The following is a 21,409-nucleotide window of genomic DNA, read 5'->3' as shown; positions in this document are numbered from 1 at the left end:
TTAGCTACAGCCCAGTCCCTCCATCCTTTGCAAAAAGGCCACCAAGCGGATAAATGACCCTCAAGTGGCACATGAAGAATCAGTCTTAATCTCTATCTTGTCCTTCCTAGGGCAGGAAAAGTGAAGCAAAAAGCTCTTTTGCAAAAAAAGAAGGTTTTTTTTTTTTAAGGAAAAAATGGCCAATTTAAAAGGAAAAATAAAATTACCCAGAATAACCTATCCTTACAGAACTCTGCTTATTCCAGCCTTTTCTGCATTTAGCCTGGAGAAGAGAAAATAACCACTACGCGCATCCATCTGCCGTCACTGACCAGCCAGCCCCTCGGCACAGCCCACCTCTCCAGACCTCCATCGCTGCGGAAAGCCCCCGAGTGCTCACCCCCTCCCCGTCAACTGTCCCGCCAAATCCCCTCACCTGTCAACTCCTACCTCTCCGTGCCAGCTTGGACACTGCCTCATACCCCACGCACTGATCCCCTCTATCTACCAGGAGACAAGGTTTGGATGTTTTGCACAGACAGCTCCCAATCTGTTGGCCTCTTCTGCTACATTCAGTGCTGCGCAAAGCTGTCTCCCACCAGATCACAGCTCCAAGGCAGGGTCTCTCTCATCCATCTCTATTTCCAATCTTAACCTTTATGGTGCCTTTGTTAGAACAGACATTCAAATATTTATATTCGGCCCAAGCTGTTGAAATGCTAAAAGAGTTTAATAGCACTGACTTAAAACAAATTCGTCTAACTTGAGATGGTCAGTATATCAAAGCCAAGAAGTCCACCCATTTTTTTTCTCATTAGTTCATAAGTAATAAGAAGTAAAGATTAACCTTCCATTCATTATTTAACATATTACCTCCTTCATACTAAACTAGTTAATAATTCACTTAACTTCTATTTTGATTAGTAAAAATCTATATTTCAAATTTATAAGTGCAGTAAAAAATCATAAAATTGTTACAAAAAGAATCTCATAAATATCAATGGTAATGGGAAAAAAACAGGTAGTCATTTAATGGGTAGTTTTGTTTCGACATAATAATGCTTCCAAAAGAATCTGACCACATCCTCCTCAATCCCATGCCCCAATAAAACTGAAATATATGACATATTTAATAGGCTTCGATTCTAAAACTAAAACCAAAAATCTCAGTTGAATAACCAGTGTTCTATGCAATGATCACTCTAACCTGGAACACAGAAAAATTAACCCGTTTCCTCAACACTGCAACCTACTTCATTGATGTAGAAAATTTTTTTAAAAAATATGATTAAATAGATCATCAAATCACAATCTGGCGATTGAATTTAAATTAATCTCTTTCTAGATATACAAGATTTGTCTCATAATTATATTTGGCTGTTTTTTACAGAAATATTAATGCTTTGTTAATAAAATCCGCAGATTACACTAAAATTTGTTTTTTCCTTTCCTTTTGGGCTTTTAATTTTTTTTTTTTTTTTTTTTTTTAGAGAATGCAAGTGAAAGCCGCCCACAGCTAAGTGTGCACACACACGCACGTACATCTGAAGTAAGAGGAAATTCAAAGTCTTTGGCAGTCAAAAGGAGACACACGTCCATACATTTCTTAGAACTAGAAATATAAATTTTTGCCTATGGTAGGCCTGGGCCATAGTGCAGAGAGATATAGAAACAGAGAGACAGACACATACTTAAGCCAATTCAGAGGAAAAGTTATGCTCTTGATTTCTTTGCCAGCAGATGGAAAAAGGAAAACCCATCCAATAGGGCTTTTAATGCCTTGAAGTCTCCTAGAAAGGTTATTTGTAATAGTTTTTAAATACATAGAGGTCAACCCCAAAACTAATGGGAACACTGGGTGCAATCAATACTACCTTAATTTAAATTCTCATAAATGACATTCTCTCCATCCAAGCTAACCACGAAAATAACTCCTAACCAAATTTTCCAAAGGCACTCAATGCACTTAAAAAAGAAAGAAAAACAAAGAGGAACAAAGTGCCCAGCCCGGTCTCACCTCTGGCTCTTCCAGCACCTCGTCTCGGCGGGGCCTCTGCGGGAGCAGATCATACACGCCATTGCTGGAAGCCCTCCTGTCCTCGGCGGGGGACACGAAGGGCTCCTCGGAGTCTGTGTCCGGCACGTGGAGGCGGCCCGCTTCCTCCTGGCTCCAGTCCAGGTCTTCTTCAGACTGCTTCAGGGAGCTGCTGCTGCTCTTGGGGAAGATCCCTGCCGTGGACAGGCTGCTGGGCACCGAGGTGTAGGACGACTGCGGCCCTGAGTAAGGCCGGCCCTCGGGGGCCATGGCCTTGGCCTCCAGCAGGTCAGGGACGGAGAGGCTGAGGCGCCGATCCAGGTGGTGATGCCTTCCCCGTACATCCAGGGCTTTGTCTGGGTTCTTTTTCACCTTCTTCTTGCCCAGGTTGAGAAACAAAGGCCGGGTCCTCTGCTTGAATGAGCCCCAGACAGATGGTTTATCCAGATCCATGGCTGCATGAAGACCCCGGAAGTCACTCTGCGAAAGAGTGCGTCTCTGCAGAAAACTTCAGGGAGTCCTAGGACACAGAGCATGAGACGACAGAACGTGAGGCTTCCCTGTGGCATCAGAACCCATCGAAGTGGGAAACGTGACTCGAAATCATAGTTTCCATCAAAGGATCACAATTGAAACACCTGATAGTTATGTCTACAAATATCAGGAAACGCTTATTTAAGGAACTTGGCCTAGCATTTTATGTAGATTTCATATTTGTGTTTATCGGGGAATAAGGGATAGAGTGGTTTTATTCCATTTTTCTGGGAACCAGACCTCTTTTAATAAATTTTGCAAAAACATTCTGACCATAATTCCCTCATGTGTGTAAGCTGCACAGAGCCAGGTATACAAACTATAAACTTATAAATACAATAATATGTGTGCTCCCCCAAAAAGCGTTCTTAGACGTGCTCATAAACCCAACATACTGTTGAACTGTGGTCTCTTTGATGCTTGGAAATGTCACCCCTCCAGTCAACAGTGCATCATTCAGAATAAAAGAAACTTGAGAGAATAAGTCCAAGAAACAGTTAAGTTTGAAGAGAAGACTTGTGAGATAAACTCAACTATCTGAGAATTAAAATACATTCAGTGTTCCTCACCCCAGAAGATATTTAAAAACAAACTTAAACGTATTTGTTCCATTTCCCAGCATAATATAAGTTCATAGATGTCCAAAGGCCTACGAGTTCAACCCTAACCCCGGTTCCACAAGCCATCGGTGCTAGAAGCTCAGTCTCTTCACAAAACAAGACACCTATGAGGCTCTACCTGCTAAACTTCAGCTTTCATTTATTGGAAGAAAATAAGCTTTCTGCTTCTTCAGACCACTAAGAGCAGGACAAGCCTTTACAGGAAATGGCCGCAAGCCAAGGAGTCTAATGGAAGTTTCATTTATCACGGTTTTAACCGAGACATCCTCCCCGGCTGCCTGCTAGCAAATGGCCAAATGGAAAAAGAACAGATCTTTTGAATGCCAGGCCCAGAGGTTCTTTTTGAACCTGGACCACAATCACTATCTGCATAAGAAACACAACGAAGGAAAGCGGTTCTGAGAATGACAGCGACCTAAGTCATTACTATGTGTATTGGAATCAGTCAGTGACACAGACTCATGTGGTGTTTCTCAGAGTCCTCCCTCAGTGCAAATGTGACGAAAAGGCCTTGTTTTCGCAATCACAATATCAACTCAAACGACAGTGCGGCAGGTACTTATTATTAGACAGAAGATGTCATTTCTGAGATATCATTTTAGTTAACCATCAAAGTATTTTTTTTTCTCACCAGTAGAAAGAAAATTTCATACCACATCCTGTTAAAATGGGGAGGCGGGAGAGAAAAATCTAAACTAAATTTAATAAAAGTGAAAATCTGATGGTGTATGCTTATGGAAAATGATAAAGGCCAATGACATTCGACATGATTAGTCAGCACCCTGACAGACTGGGAGAAGAATGTGTGCACCTGGGTATCTTTAGGTGTTCTTGTAACAGAAACGACATATTGTGCTAAATTATTTCCCAGGTATCTCCCAGCTGTATGGTTATTAATATATTTCTTATATTTTCATTGTGAATTCCTAGTGTACAGAAATTAACTTTTTTATGCATGAATTTTAATTCCAACTATCTTGTTGAATTCATTTATTAACTCTAATGATTTGTCTCTGAATTATAATTAATTTTGGTTTTCAGTGTAGATTTCTAAATTATTTTCAAATAAGGACAGTTTTGTTTCATCTTCTCCAAAACACCTATTTTTTTTTCTGCACCGATCAGGGTTTCCAAGTCAACATGTAACAGTATATTGGTAATAGTTTGTATCTCTTATCTTCCTGATTCATTTTGCAAGGGGTTTATCAGTTTACTAATCTTTCTTAAAACTTTTTCTCTGTTGATTTTATTTATTGACTTATATGCTTATTTTTTTACTATTTCTTTCTTTCTATACTCTTTGGGTTTGACTGGCTAATCTTTTTAAAAAATTTTTACATGGAAAATTATATATTGATTTTCAGACTATATTATTTTCTTATTTATGCACCTAATGCTATAAATTCCCCTCTAAGCATTGAGTTAGTTTAATCCTAGAACTTTTGATATTTCATATTTTCATTAAAATTCAATTAAAAATATTTTCTAAGTTCCATTTTGAATTCTTCTATGGCACATGGGATTTTTTTTTTAGAAGTATAGTGCTTACTTTCTAAAATATATAAGATGGTCTAGTTACCTTTGTATTTTGACTTCTAACTTAATTCGTAAGGATTAAGTCAGAAAAAAAATTTCTATGTTTTCATTCCTTTACAGTTGGAGGCTTTCTCTACGGCACAGTTTACGGTTGATTATGCAGTTGAAGGGTTCTACAGAAGTCATTTAGTTGAAGTTGGTTGACTGTGTTATTGACACTTATGTTCTTCTGATTCTTTTTCTATCAGTAAAGAAAAGAGGACAGACACGGAGAAACGGTAATGATGTTGAGTTTACAGAATCCAATAAAGGGAATAAGATTGGAGAATGTCATAGTTGAGTCCAGCCTGATAAAAGAGTACAAGGGCCATTCACTCCGAGGTCTGGAGTCCAAGGGATATTCTAAGCTCAGCGTGGGCTTCTTTGTGTTTGAGAAGTTCGGGTGGAGAAGCCAAGTTTGCAGCTGGGCACGTGCTAGTGAAGCTAAGAGAGGGGTCAGGTTTAGAGACAGACTTGAGAGAGACTGGCATTCAGATGCTAACTGGAGGCATAGATATGGGTGGGATTGCCAAGAAAAAGTATAAGATGAAAAGATGGAATGAGCCTTAAGGAACTCCAGCACTTCACAGTCTGTTCAAGCAGGATAAACTTGCAAAGGAGAATTTAAAAAAAACACACAAAAAAACACAACAGCAGCAGCAAGAGGGATGGGGGAGGGGAAGTGTGGTATCACCTATGACAAACAGAACTCAGAACAGAGAAGACAGAGGAAGGGCGTTTTATAGAGGAAGTGGTCAAGAACATCAGTGCTGACTGCAGGTTAGTCTCCTCCAGCCCTGAAAGCATCCATGTGATGCCTTACAGATTATTGGTAATCTTGGTATGATTTGTTTTGGTGGCATAAGGGGAATAGGTTTGGAAGGAAGGGAAAAGCACAGATAATGGCACAGCTTCTCTGGCGACAGTGTTCAATCAATAATTATTTGTTGACTGAACTGCTACTCATCACTTGCCACTCCCCCCCACGCACACACACACACCACACTTTTCTTGACTCTTTTATCAGAATATTTATTATCTGCCATGCAACCACAGACCCAAGTTTTGAAAGTCAAGCACTGTGCAATAAACAATTGCACAGCCTTCCCAGGACACACCAAGTGTAAGAAGGTAATTCACTTCTTCACATAATTGTGCTTAATGGCCCCTCACCAGGCCACAAAGAGAGCTCTTAATCAGTTCCTGCATTAGAAAACAACCTCAGATGTCCTGCCTCAAACCATCAGCGCATCTCAAGGTTTCTTTATCTAGAAATTACCTGCGGAAACAGAACCTCCCAAGTGTCTTCAGGATATCACAGGCAGAGGGATATTTCGAGGGGGAGATGCTAACGTCCAGTAAAATGCTTACGCCACTTGAGTTACTGCAGACTGCAGAAACTATTTTGGGATAGTAAATGTTATCAAAAGGTTAGGCTAAAAACAAATGTTAGTTTAGAACAAAGGAAACCTTATACGTATCTCCCTACAGCATTTCTGGTATGAAACAGAGCATGCACGGTTGTGTGTATCCATAAGCCACTAAATTAAGACATGTTTTTGATAACACAAAGAAAAATCTTTCAGAGAAATGGCTGCACCTGCCAAAGCACGAAGGAAATTTTACATAAAAATACCTATCTTTTAAATAAGCACCATAGTTTATAACTTCTAGAATGCCAAGCCAGTGATTTCTTTTATAACATAACCTTTCGAAGCATTTCCCAAGTCCATGCCTATATCAACAGAGCAGCAAACACCTATTATCCAACTAAAGAATAATTACACCTCCTCCAAGCAGACAGGAAACCGCAACAATTCTAACACGCTATTGCTAATTTTATTGATGACCTCTGCAGATCTGCGACCAATTTCAAAACACATACTCAAAGATAATCACATCATTATACCATGAAGGCAGTCTCATATCAAAATAAAGGGACCATGCTTTCCTCAATTAATAGTGATGGGAGAATCGGTTGGAAGAGACAGACCAGAAGAAGAAGAAGAAAAAAAAAACTTTAATATACTGGGTGATAGAAAGGAAAAGAGCAAGAGCTGAGGGGAAGGGGTGGCTGCGGAGAACCAGGCTGCCATTTTTCTACTGGGCATCAGGAAAGCCCCCTCGGACAAGGGGAGCAGGGAACGGAAGGAAGTGAGGGAGACAGGCAAGCGGTGCATGTCGGGGTAGCGCCATCCACACGGAAGCCAGGTGAAGTGTAGAAGGTCCAGGGTAGGGCCCATCTCTCGGGAGGGCCGAGAGACAGCAAGCAGGCCAGCGTGCTTGGAGCGGAGCCAGGAGAAAGGCTGGCTGGAGATGAGTTCGGACGGAGCAGGAGGTCAGCCCAGACAGGTCCCCGCAGGCCACTGTGTGGACTCTGGATTTAACTCTGAGTGGACTCTGGATTTAACTCTGAGTGGACTGGGAAGTCACTGAAGGGTTGACAGGTATGCCAATGATTCTTTACCAGTCCCTACTATGCATCCGGCCCTGTGTCCACTGCTTCACATACATCATCAGCAATGTCCAAACTGGTCTCATACAATATGTATTCTTACCCAACTTTACAGATGAGGAAAATGCAACTTGTTCATCCTATGCATTGTAGGAGGGTAGTTATCAACCCCAGCACCCACTTCCAAACGCTAGCAATGTCTCTTGTCAATGTGACAACTGAAAGCGTCCTATGCATTTTCGAAAGTCCCCAACGGGGACACTACCTCCACCAGCTGGAACCACTAGTGCAGTTCGTGCCCAGCCCGCCACGTTGCTTTGTCTCCCTTGTTTTATCCTGATGGCAGAAAGCGGGAGACTGGACCAGCATTTGTAAGAAAGATGGACGGATGAGTGAAATACTTTCAAGTTGGACTATTTTCTCTGTTGAAACCATTTGTTTTGGACACCCCTTCTTGTTTAAACTCTAAACAATATCACTATCAAACATACGAGTTGGAACAGAATTGTCCAGGCCAGAGAACAACAATATTCTTCAGGCAGAGCTGAGCCCTGAGAGCAATATTACCTGTGGACTTGGAATATAATGGGCTCTGTGGAAAACACTCAGGTGAGAAGATCTTCTTTAGAATTTTAGGTATATTAAATGTGCTTGGAGGAAAAACTAACATGAAATACTATGAAATTGTACAGAGCAGTGCATAATCATATGCATGTGAGCCTGATAAACTCGATCCACATAAAAGCTGCTATATTCACGAGACTGCTTACATAAGAAACACTGAAAGTTAATATCAAAACATCAGTTTTCAGTAAGTCCTTATAAGGCAATCGTTGAAAAGATCTGACTCAAGATACTCAAAGTTGTAGGGATAAATTTATGTTATTATCGGCCTAAGATATTAATTATGCTTACAACTGAGTTTGATCAGAACTTGAAAATTAGTGAAATTTGAAATCAAGCCCAAATCTTTATAATGAAATCACTGAAAAGATACGAGTCAGATAACCAAAGTTCTAGGGATACATCTATATTATTATCTGCTTAAAACATTAATTATGCTTACAATTGAATTTGAAGAGAGCTTAAAAAATGGGCAGAATCTGAAATCAAGCCCAGCTAAGCCTAACTGCTTTAATAGGAGACCTTTCAGTGGATGCTTTAGAAATAGCATTCGATTCTAAGAGATGACAGTAACGTAGCTGGAGCAATTAAAAAGTCCTCATACTAATAGCTTAAACAATAATGTTAATTGCAGAGTCCCACTGATTAATCCCCAATCAGAACTGAAAACTGGCAAACGTGCTTCTCTTAAGTCCTAAAAAGCTACCAAGAACATCTTATATACAAAAACATTACGGTACTGTATCCTTGAAATAATAAAATAAAATTTTAAAAATGATACGGATATGAAAAAAATTATGAATAAGAGCCTTAAATAATAATAATAAATATTTTCTCAGGGCTGACTCTATTCTCTTATACCCTAAAAAGCAATTAATGCTGAGTTGTTACCTGAGTGACCACCGATTCTCATCAGAGTGGCACAAAAACTGCCCACAAGACACTTATAATCTAATGGTAAGGATTCAATGGAGAGCAAGGCGACGTCTAACACATACTATAAATATGCGGAAACAGAACTGATGACAGTATTTCATAAGGTGTCAATTCTACAGTCTACACAAACGGAGCCAGTGAAGGGGAGAGCGGGGTGCAGAGACTTCCTCAAGGCAAAGGGAAGTGATGACGGCAAAATTTACAGTTTAAAAAGAGGAAAATGAAAGTAAGGTCACATGCATACCATTATCCTCAGAACTAAAACAACGCTTTTCAAAAAAACTGATGACGCGAGCTGCCGGCACAAATGCGGAGCAGCCGGAGCTCCCACAAACAGCGACAGTGATGGAAACCGTACGGGCACTTAGGGAAACAGTTTGAAAGTTTCCTATACAATGAAACATATAATTGCCGCTAGGCCCATCAATCCCACCATTGGAATTTACTCAAAAGAAATTAAAACAGATGTCTACGCAATCACCTGTACACGAATGTTTATAAAAATCTTCTTCGATGTCGTCAAAAACTTAAGACAACCCAACTTTCCATTAGCTAGTGAATGGGTTTTAACGATGAGGCACTACATGCAATGGAATACTACTCAGCCATAAAAAAGGAATGAAGTTCTAATACACAAACCGGCATCGATGAATATAAAAGCATTATGCTAAATGAAAGAAGCCAAATGCAAAAGGCTATGTATACTGCGTGATACCATCTTTTATGACATTCTGGAAAAGGAAAAACTATATGAGCGGAAATAAGATCGGTGATTGCTAGGGGCAGGGGGAGGAGATTAACTACAAAGGAGGACAAGGGGACTTCAGATGGGTGATGAAAACTTTCTATATCATGACTGTGGTGGTCATTATAGGACTGTCCATGTCTCCCAAACTCAGACAGCTATATACCTAAAAAGGGTAAATTTTAGTCTATGTAAATTTTAGTCTATGTACATTAAGCCTAATCTTTAAATTAAACAAACAAACGCACAAACAAACTGAATCAACTGGATTCCAATTAGGTCACAAAGCAGTACTTCAAAACAAATCGAAATGACATAATCCACCTGAATCCTGCCAGTGTGGAAAAAGTCACATGTCACAATGCCACTCTTCAAATCTTACGAATCCTTCGAACATTACCAGCAGCCCCTTTTGCACAATATTTCAAAAATGCCTTACATTGTTCTGAATGAGGTATTACATTTACCTATTTCATTTTCTAATTAAGCATTTTCATTCCTTCTCTTGCAGAAGGAAAGACTGGAAAGGTGGGTCTGACTCACACGTCAGACGCCGGAAGAGGGAGTCTGGTCCCTCAGTGGAACGCCCACCGTGGCCCTGGGCCTTCACTGACTCCACACCTTCCATGTCCTTCTCTGCCACTCACATCCCTCCCACCCACAGGCAGTGGTGTCCGAAGCTGGGTGTGAGCACCTCAGTGTGGGCAGGAGCTAAATAACAGAACGTCTACATATATTTACCTTTATTTTAAAGCTGAAAGTAATTGTTGCTAAATCTAATACACAGATCGATTCGCCCATTCGATAATATCTACTGAGCCAAGACTCTGTGCCAAGAATTAGTCCAAGTGCTGGTAATGCCACATGGATAAAACAAAGTCCCTGAACTCAGGGAGCACACATCCCGGCAGAGGAGACAGATAAAAAATAAATTATAACAACAAAAATACAAGTAGGTCACAAAATGTACGCGAGCGGTTCCCATAGTGAAAGGTGCTCATGAAGAAACACAAAGCTCGGAAAGGGAAGAGAAGGAAAGTGGTCCCCTCACCTAATCCATTCACCAGCCAATCACGAGCCGTTTTCAGCTGCTCTGAGGGCAAAATGGACGTTCCCTAGCACAGAGCAGGGGATTACAAGCCACGCCCTCTCACAATCATCCAGGTGTGCTGCACACTGAGAGAGTGTGGAGCGTGTGTGCGCGCGTCTATACATGAGCACACGTATGTGTGTGTGCCTGCATGTCTGGCTAAAGAGATTTAAGGATGTTATCTAGTTTAACTGAAAGAGATCCTTGCAAAGAAACTATGAACTAAAGATAATCCTAATAATGAAAAACGGACAAAAGTGGTAATTACACTCCTAGAATGAGCTTTTTTAAATCAATTGATTAAAAATGTTAATGATGACATGTTTAATCCCATTGGTCTTAATAAAAAATGAGTATTTATTTATTAATGAATTGGGTGAGAGCAAAAGGTTTTAATACTTACAAGGTTGTAAATGTTTATATACTGCTAATTTCATCTCCATTTCATCCTTCCTTTTTAAACATTATTAAGGCATAATTTACTAACATAAAATCGACCCATTCTAAGTGTATAACTGAACAATACTTAGTAAATTTTCTGGGTTATGCAACTATCTCCACAATCTGCTTTTACAACAGTCATCCTTCCTTTGCAATGTCTCGTTTGTGTGAATTAAAATGTACATATCACATTAGCTCTGAACTATGTATACACGAGTCCCAGGTTAAATAAATACACACATACAAACACATACAAACACATACAAATAGGGTATGTGTTTTACAATGTTTAAAAATAGAGGCACATGAACCAAAAGATGGAGACTATGGCTTTAGGGCCCCAGCTACAATGTCCTCCAAGTCCATGTGTCCCCTTAAACGAGCCACACTAGACTCGGTTCCTTTACCCGTCTCGCTTATGCTTTCACTATTTGTAGAGAATTCCTGATGCCTTTTTCTGCACTTGTGTGCATGTGATCCCTGACCAAATCGGAAGAAGAGCAAACACACGGCTCTTGTAGAGACGAGCGTTTTGACAGTCACCTGGTCAGAAGCAGAGTTAGTGCCTCGTGGCTAACTGGAGATCTAAAGTTCAATGAGATCACACACGAGCTCCAAGATTCCAAGCTGAATGACAGACACAAGCCACAGAGACAAGTTATAAATCAGCGCTAATGGCCATCGAGGTACCCCAGGAAGAAATAAGAAAAAAATTACTCAGTTCTAAAAATAGCTGCTCACTTCCTAAGCAGTTGCTTTTATCCAAAAGACAGTGAGAATCGGGCCTTTCTTTCCTGCGACTGGTTAGAACTCAAGAGCCAGCTGAGAGTTTCCTGTCTGTGACCTCATTTACCCTAACGTCACCTCAGATTCGCCTTTTCCTGCTTGAGACACTTTCACCTTGATTCTTTCCCTTAACTCTTTTGGGGGGACTTTACTTTTGTTAATGGCGCATAATAAAATCCTTAAGGAAAATAAAAGGAAAGTTGAATGTGGATAACTGAAGTGAATTAATAGCTTACATTTGTGGGCTTATGTACCAACCCCCGTCTTAAAAACCTCTCTTTAAGTATAAACAGAGTGCTCAGCCAAAAATCCAAATTTATACTGTGTCCTGCCCTGTTTAATAAACAGGCTGACGGTCACGAAGATTGAAGTCAGGAGTCCATTTTGTACTACTACAAAGAAGAAATAATAATCTAGATTTTTTTCCCATAGAGGAGTCATATACCCAATTCATCTTGCAACTAAAGTAATATAGTACAAACCTTTTTATATATCCTTTGAGAAGCAATAAATATTTTAAATGCGCACTAAATGGAACATATAAACACTGCAGCTATGACTTCCATAAATCTTGCAGTCTTGTTGGATTTAACTTGCAGAGTGAAGTTAAAATTAAGAGTGACTTTATAGACCGTGGATCTTGATAAATGATGCTCGGCCACTATGCTAACCAGCAATTTCCTGGTCATCCCCCAAAAGCAACAGTTCATGTTAGGAGTTTAAAATAACAGACTAGGAAACGTGCACACATGCACACACACAGACACATGCGCACACACCTACAAACGTGCACATGAGAAACACAAATTAAAGCTGCAGTCTTCACATGATTCTTTTCAAATGCGGCTCAGCTGGTTCTGTGTACACAGCAAGGCCTTCTAGCCAAGCAGGACCGTCAAAAAATAGCCTCCTTTACAAAATGGACTTCTGGCAGGGACCCAAGCCCCGGTGCGGTTCAAGCTTCAAAGTTCAAGTAAAAGCAGCACAGTTTACCTCCCCTTACATGACCTACGTGCGCCAGGTCTGTTTTGAAATTCAGAACCTAAGGTTTTAAAAAGGAAGTATTATATAATACATAACGACCTAAACAGTGTTTGCGTCAGCATCCCATAATCAAATGTGTCAAGATTCACATTAAATGGGATAAACAGACCAACTAGTTTTGTAAGAGTTCAAGTCAGAGTTTGCTACCAAATTTAAAAAAAAAAAAACCTTTCCATTTTCGGAAGCTTCCGCATACTGAAATGTTGGATGAGACCGAAGCAGCAGCAGTAACCACTGAAGTAACAGAACAGTTAGCGAGACGCCCCAGCGACCCCCAACACCTGAGCAGCACCTGCACAGGCGCTCTGCTCCGCTCCGCTCTGCAGGTGAAGGATGAACTGTTCAGTGGGCTTCTTTTGGGACGTTAGCCAATGATTCTCCTTCCAGCCTTCCTGTGCAGTTTGGGCACCTTTTCATGGTGCATTTTTAGTGAGATCTTGCAAAGCTGGGACGTGCTCTAGGCTGGTGGGGAGGGAGGCATCCCCAGAGTGGACTGCACGTGCCCCAAGCACAGTCCAGGAGAGCCCCAGGGCATATGAAGAAAATACTGGAACTTCCATTCAGAGGCGTCCTTTTAATTTCTATTTCTGCGTATGTTTAATAATATATGTAATATCAGTACCACGGTACATATGCATAATTTAGAAGTAAGTATGTAAACTTACTTTGGGTGTGCCTGCTCAAAAGTATCTGCTGATAGGATGTATTATTTAAAAAAAAAAATGGAGAGAGCATTTCTAGAGCACCTGAGTGATTAAATCCTTTAATCTGTTGGGGGGAAAAAAATGACTGGCAATACTAAGAAAAGAATTTGTTTTCCCCCTTTGGGCAATGACTATTTTCAGAACTGTGTCTCTTCTTTCAAAAAGAAGTATCAGGTAACGAACACAATACAAATCAGACAAGCTGAAACGGGCAACGTGCCTGTTAAAAAAAATGCAAGTGTGACTTAAATAGAGTTTTCAGTAAATACCACTGTCACCTCGGCTAAAGGCTGTTTCTCTTGGGGAATTCGTTAGGCATTAATTTCGAGAAATGATCTCATTTGTCTCCAGTTTTAGTCTAACGTTTACAAACTATATTATGCACTGATTCCGTTTGCTTCCTCCAGCCCATTCATATAATTTGCATTTTCGACAGTGGACACAGATGCCTGTCTGTGCACCCAGGTGATGAGGCAAAGGTAGGAAAAAAGATTTGCATCTCCTTTGAGAGAAGAATCACTCATAACGAGAGCAGAGATTCAAACTCACAACATTAAAATAAAACCATTTATCTGGTGACCTGCAGCCTTGATTTAGCTGTGACATCATAAATAACACAGAAGGAAAAGAAAGGCTCATGAGATTGGAGACCGATGAAAACTCAATATGCAGCAATGACCATAAACATTCTTTAAATGGCCATGTTTCCAAAAATAACATGAGTTTTCTTTGTAATGCTCAGGTCTTTGGAGTGATTGATTATACAGCGCTGTTGCAGATGCAAAATGTATGAGAGCTAGGTTGAATTTGGCCTGATTAATCGTAAACTCTGAAAGTTCCTCTTTCTAATAGACTCCTAGGATCAGCTTTCCAAGGCTGACCTGACCTCTTATATATTCAATTCAGTGGCCAAATTGGACAGGGAAGCTGCTCTCTTGACGCTCGTGTTCTGGTCGGGGTATGTAAGTGTGGAGGGGGAGATGGAGCCACTTCACAGAGAAAGAGGTGACACACGAGAAGACACCTAAGTGGCAGGAAGTAGAAACATTAGGTGTTTGGGTAAGAGGATTCTATGCAGAGCCCCCCAGCCAGAAGCATCCTCCCTGTATCCTAGGAACAGCAGAGGTCAGCACAGCCAGACCTGCAGGATCTAAAGGGCAGTGGGAAGAGACAGCATCAGAGAAGGCGCTGGGAGCAGCCAAGACTTTAGATTTTAAGGGAGCTGGGAAGTCATGGCAGTGGGAGGGATAGGGAGCCGAAGGTTGCATCTGACTTGTTATATGTTTTAAGGGCCACACGGGCTGCTGTGGAGAATGTGTCCCCAACGAAGCAAGAGTCAGAAGAGTAAAACCAGCTAAGAGAAAGAAATGAAAAATGCTTTTTCATTTTTAGCTTTTTACCTATTCCTATTTCAATAAAGTGGATCTACAGCACTGCTGTATATAACAAGCCCTACACCACATCTTACATTATCCACTGCCTATTGCATCCACACAGAAAATAAGAACAAGAGAAAGCTATACTTCTTTTCAAAAGGTCCTTTACTTCACTGAAAATCACACTCACAGAAAAGACACCAATCCCTGAGACAGTCTGCCTTCCTGCCATTCAGTAGGGACATTATAATGGCCTCCTGATCTAAACAAAGCCATGAACGTTTGTGCAAGCATGTCCTGGGACTTGCATTTCCACGTGAAAGGAGCCCCACCGTGTGTAGGGAAACAGCCAGGACGAAGTTAAGTATGTCATCAATCAAAGCTGTTACTCTTTCAATGGACATGGGGCAAGGGTGTATTTTATTCCCACCCTATGTCAAGAATCGTCCTGGACGCTAGAACAGGACCAAGAGGAACAGACAAGCATCTTCATGAGACGTTTGAGAAAAGAAAATTCATCCTGCTAAAATTCAGAATGATATCCTTAACAGAGATCAGACCAGCTGCAAGGTCAACAGAAAACTTTCCCCCAAGGTCACACCGTGGCTGCTAAACAACTAATACGCCTGCTGTTGGGTGATTATTTCTTGCATGCCAGCTCCCCAAAGTCTACTTCGTTCCTCCTGCCTCCTGAACAAAGATTACTGGGCTGCCCAACTGTTAAACTGCCCTGGTTTCAGGCCAGAGCCCAGAGCTGGGCCCAGCTTCCCCTGATTCTCCCTTAAAACCACCCAGCATGAGCCCAGAGCCCTCCCCTCACCCCTCCTACAGAAACACCCCAGGATTCCTCAGGGGTACACTCTCCCTTTGCCGTATTACACATATGTTCTTGGAAGTCTTATCTAAGTGAGATGTATCACTGTCAGGGAAATTAGGTACAAATAAATTACTATCAAAGCATTATTATATCAGATGGTGTTATAAGTGCTATGACCAACTGCTTAAAAAAAAAAAAATTAACAGTTAACTTTCCAGCCATCTATATCTATATCTAACTGATTATTCACACCAAAGATCTGAGTTGTACAGAAGAAAACCTTCTATTACAAATAGTAACAAACCTAAAGAAAACTTATAATCCCGTATCTCTCTTAGGTCTCCAAAGTACCTGGTGACCAAACTTGAAAGTTAGTAGTCTTCCCAAAAGACATATTTGAAATCATTTCTGCCAACATTCTTGACAAGACTGATCGTCTCACCAGGAAAATGAGGGTATAACTAAGATCAAAATGCGAAGGACTGTTTTATTAGTCAATGTTATCTACTGAATGTTGTCTTTAGAAAAAAGAGGAAACGCATATTTGATCTCCCGACAGGCGACTTAAAAAAGTTGTGTTTCCATAAATCCCAGCTTTGCCGAGCCTGGCTTCACAGTCGTTGGCTTTTCCTAAGCATAATATATCTTTTATAAAAATGGCAGATTAAATCCATTTGAAAATTTCACACTTTAGAGAAATAAAGCAGTGACACTGTTTAAATTGCAAGCAATGCAACAGAGTTGGAAAATTCTTCATGGTTAAGTCATTAGTTTCTAAATAAAGACATCAATTACCTAAGGTTGTGGTCAATGACAAATTAATGGACAAGTATGACAGCTTAAATTCATTCATTCAAAAATAATATCGACAACTTAGTATTTATGCAAATATGAAATCTGTGTTTTCATAACATTTCTATAGTTGAGTTGTGTTCATCTCGATTTTATCCTCATATGAAATAATTACTTCAAAAAAACACACATTGGCCACATTTGTCAAATTTCCAAACCAAGTGGGTAATTAGTGTGGGGGTGATAAATAAATGACCCTTTATAATGCAATGATAATGGGCAAGTATTGCACTACTTGTTGTCCAAGACTTTTGTGAATCCTCATGACCACAATAGAGGTGGGTAAAATGACTCCAATGAAATACAAAAAGAAATCAAAAATCGGAATGAAATATTAAGCAACTTGTCAGCTAGTAAGTGGCAGCGCCAGGACCCAAACTGGCTTCTCTCTAACCACAAAACCCGTGCTTCTACCTTAAGCTACATTGCCATCCATGACTGTGGATCACCAAACCTTGATTCTGGATAAAGCAGTCATACTGTTAAAATAAGACTTTTAAAGACTCGAATGGACATTGTGGATGACATTACAATTATTGGTGCATTAGGGTGGGAAAGAGTACAGCAGATTACAGAGGCGAATTAAAAAGTGATGGGATTTAAATATCCGATGAAATATCAGCCATAATTAGCAAAAGCAGTGAGAATGTAACTACATGAACGCCCAAATACTCTAAAGAAAAAGCATTTGCTGTCACAGATCCGCCATCACGGTATCAGAAGCATCGTCATGCCGCCGCCTGCTGCCCCCCACCTCTGTGCACACGTGTGCGACCCTGATTTATACAGTTCAAAACTGGAGTCACTGAGGGCGGAAGTAAACAGTGTGCTCCAGAGCATAAAGAACCCACACTGTAAGCAGATGTTGGTCTCAACCCATCAGGGAGCTATAATATCACCTGATTTTTTTTTTTTTTCAAACTACTGAGAAAACTCTCATTTTCCATCTTTGGACTTTAATGGTTACGATTGTACAAATAGTGCAATAGAATTAAATCTGTGACATGGAAAGTCAAAGGCCTTTTGTACCGCTCATGTTTTTATGGGCTAAAAAATACTGGAGTGCAACAGTGATGAAGCCATGATTTTTTCCAGGAGGCATTAGCTCCAGGAATAGTATGCATGCCATTCATTCTTCTGAGGCACGCAGACTTCAGCAGGAGAGAGGCAAGAAAGCAATCCCAATACAGGGCGATGTGATCTGCGAGATGCTAACGGAGCACATAGGAGATGCATCAACCCGTCATGGCGAGGCCCTAGACCAAGGAAACAGCCATTAGGATGGAGATGAGGGGACTGACGGGGAAGCTGAATTATGCAATCTAGTGACGATATGTGTTAGGAGGGTAAGGTGAGGCAAAGGCCGGTGTCTACGTTTCCAGATGGGCAGCAGGGAATCCAGCGGAACCACCAACGGACACAGAGAAATAAGGGCGAAAGCCGCTTGCAGACGGCGAGATGAATGCCGTGTTGAAAACGTTCAGTTGGAAGGACTCAGAGGTTGTCAAAGCTGAGGCAGACTATGGTTCGACTGGATATCCGGGCTGAGAGTTTAGGAACTAGGTCTGGGAGGGAAATGAGGAGGATAGGCAGCCTCTCCCCTTCCCAGGTTGCACAGTGAAAAGAAGATAGGGTGAGGGAGAGAACCACGGGGATCACGAACTTTTAGTGGCAGCTGAAATTAAAGAGAACTCATAATGAGAACTAAAGATGGCCCAGGGAGTCTCAGGGGAGCTGGGGAAGAAAAGCGAGCAGGATCAAGGACACCAAGAGAGGAAGGAGCTTCGAAGACGGAGTGAGCAACCATTTCAGATACTCCGGAGAAGTCGGCCGAGGAAGGCTGAGACGCATCCACTGTTTTGGGCTATTGGGAGGGCAGTAGACACAGAAGCCAGAACGCAGAGAGCTGGGGAAGCATGAAAACAAGATGTGACAAGGGACACCCTTTTAAGAAGCTCTGCTGTGAAGAGGAGAGAGATATTATGTAATCTTATGCCAGTGAAGATACAATAAATACTTTGATTTGATTAAGATAAGTTAAATTTTTAAAATCAAGTTGTAAACACATATGAGTCATATTTTAATCATAGAGCCCTCAAAAAAATCTCACAATTGCCTTTTCCCCTGTATAGTATAGTTTTCATATCTTATTTTGATGGCAGGTAAGGCTACCTAGTGCGAAGAGACTATGGGTTACACTTACATTAGATTACAGGTTTAAAATTTTAGAATTGGAAAAGATTTAAGCTTTTTTACTTTCAGAAACAAGAAAACTAAATCAGAGACAGGAATCAAAAAAATCGTGGTTTATATGTCTCTTCTCAGCGGCACCCAGTGCAGTGGTCAGCCCTTAGTGGAGGCCTAAGTGGCATCTGTTAAGTGGAACTGAAAGTCACGTGGCTCATCAGAACAGATACATGGGCAGAATCCAGCTCTTTCCACTCTCCGGGTAATTTTTTTTAACAAGTCAAAACTCTGTCTTGTACCTGCAGTAAACTTTCTTAAAAAATTGTATTCGACGTCATTAATCATTAGGAAAATGTGAATCAAAACCACGAGGTAACACCTGACACCCTTTAGGATGGTCGCTATTTAAAAATAATAATAACAAGTGCTGGCGAGGATCTAGAGAAATTGGAACCCTTGTATACCGTTGGTGGGGTGGAAATGAAAATTTGTGCAGTCGTTATGGAAAACAGCATGATGGCTCCGCAAAATATTAAACAAAGAATTGCCACGTGTTCCAGCAATTCCACTTCTGGGTATATATATCCAAAAGAAGTGAAAGCAGGGACTCAAAAGAGGTATTTGAACACCTATATTCATACTAGCATTATTCTCAATAGCCGAAAAGTAGAAGCAACCTAAGTGTCCATCCGTGGATGAATAGTTAAAACACAGTATATAAATACAACAGAATATCAATCAGCCTTAAAGGAAAGAAATTCTGACACACGCTATCCCGTGGATGAACCTTGCAGACATTATGCGAACTGAAATAAGCCAGTCACAAAAAGATAAATACTATATGATACCACTTATATGAAGTACCCTTCGCAGTCATATTCATAGAGACAGAAAGCAGAACGGTGGTCGTCAGAGGCTGGGCAGAGGGGAGGCTGAGAAGTGGGTGTTTAGTTGGCATAGAGTCTCGGTTTTGCAAGATAAACACAGTTCTGAAGATGGATGGTGGTGACAGCTGCTCGGTAATGTGAACGTACTTAAACACCACTCAGAAATGGTTAAAATGGCAGATTTTATGTTATGTACATTTGACCCCAATTTTTCTAAAAAAATTAAAAATAAGTTATGAAATTAATTTTTAAGCCAAGTTGGAGTGAATATATCAATCTATATAAAGTGATACCTCCTTGTAAGAGGATGCATTAGGTAAAATAAGACATAAGTTGCTATTGCAGGGTCAAAACCTCGGGTGACCCCGGTGCCAGAGAAGAAGCCACAAGAGCACAGCCAGGCTGAAGCGGGACGGACTGTGGTGAAGGCTGAGGCGGGCTAGAGAGGACACGGATTCCCCGAGCAAAGGCCCCTCCTCACTGTCGTCAGGGGCTGTCCTGATTTTTCAAGAGATTCTCCCAGCCCGAATGTCTATGTGAAATGTCCACACTTCTATACACCGTCAGTCAAACGAAAGTCATCCAAGGGCCACTATTTTCAAATAATTTTCCAAAGCCTCTTATTGTCGTTCTATTAATACCAAAGTATTGTTCTCATTTGGATATTTGCTAAAACTTGACTATGAGGACACACTGCCTCTCACTCTATAAATACTCAATACCAACTCACATTAGATGAAATAACAGAGACAGCGTTTTTTCCCAGAACAGATCATTTCTGCACTAAAGTTGCTGGGCTATGCTGTCGATTTTGCTATCTTAGTCCCTTCATGCTGAATTCCATAAATAAGCATACGAATCGAAATGTGTTATTTCAGCCACTCTTCTATAATTGTTTTCTGATTTCGTGATGTTTCTCTGAGTGACTCCACCTCGCAAAGCTCATGTCATTTAATACAAACGAGACAGAAAGACCCTCGCTGAGCTAGTAAAAGGAAAACTGCACAACACTCAGTCCCCATAGTAGGGCATAAATCTGCTCAGCTAAATTTGTTTTGAAGGTTACTCCATAGGGTTAGTTCTTTGGAGAACCCACTGGTTTGCTTTAATGTGTTTTTAGATTTAGAGTATATTAAAGAAAATCCATACAAAAATACACGGTCCACAGGCTTCTATACAAACTCCCAATACATGCTCGCGACGTGAAATTTTAAATTACTCCAGGATCGCAGGTGACAAATAGAACATCTTGCACAGTTTGCACAAGGTGACAATCAAGTTCACGTAAAACACAAATGCACTACAAGCCTAGTGAATTTAGTATAGAACTCATCCTATTTTAACGTTGTATTTGTAGATACAACCCATGAACAGAAATAGAAACCACTAATCTTCATTAATGTAGCCATTAAAATTTAATTTTTTGATGCTATGTGGCCACCTAGAAAATGAGATGATATAATTTTAAATGGAAAACACACAAACTACAAAATAGTATCTAAACTATGTTTGCTGTTCTGTAAAATGATATATATGTGTGGATTAGACTGGAAGGGAACACGGAAAAACTTGTAATGGCTAGTTTTTTTTTCAAGGCACAGAATATTTGCTTTCTTTCTAATTTTCTATAACTTTATTCTTAATATTGACGTAATGCTGTTTATGTAATAGGTACACATAAAAACAAAAGTAATGTGTGTAGTGATATTTCGTGCCTGTGTG

The 21,409-nt window shown here is 40.5% G+C and overlaps 1 protein-coding gene across 4 annotated transcripts in view; it reads right to left on the bottom strand.

Moving 5' to 3' along the window:
* Positions 1-21,409, bottom strand: part of MCTP2 (multiple C2 and transmembrane domain containing 2) — a 161,682-nt gene that overhangs the window by 127,027 nt on the left and 13,246 nt on the right. For all 4 annotated transcript variants that reach the window (XM_039844054.1, XM_039844055.1, XM_039844056.1 and 1 more), the window contains one exon: positions 1,997-2,534. In XM_039844054.1, the coding sequence (XP_039699988.1) occupies positions 1,997-2,467 (471 nt within the window). In that variant the 5' untranslated portion in view covers positions 2,468-2,534. Of the gene's footprint in view, positions 1-1,996; positions 2,535-21,409 lie in introns of those variants that run through there.

This window comes from Pteropus medius, unplaced genomic scaffold (genome assembly GCF_902729225.1).
Source record: "Pteropus medius unplaced genomic scaffold, Ma_sr-lr_union100, whole genome shotgun sequence".
NCBI classification, from domain to species: Eukaryota; Metazoa; Chordata; class Mammalia; order Chiroptera; family Pteropodidae; genus Pteropus; species Pteropus medius.
This window is presented reverse-complemented; position numbering and strand designations above follow the sequence as displayed.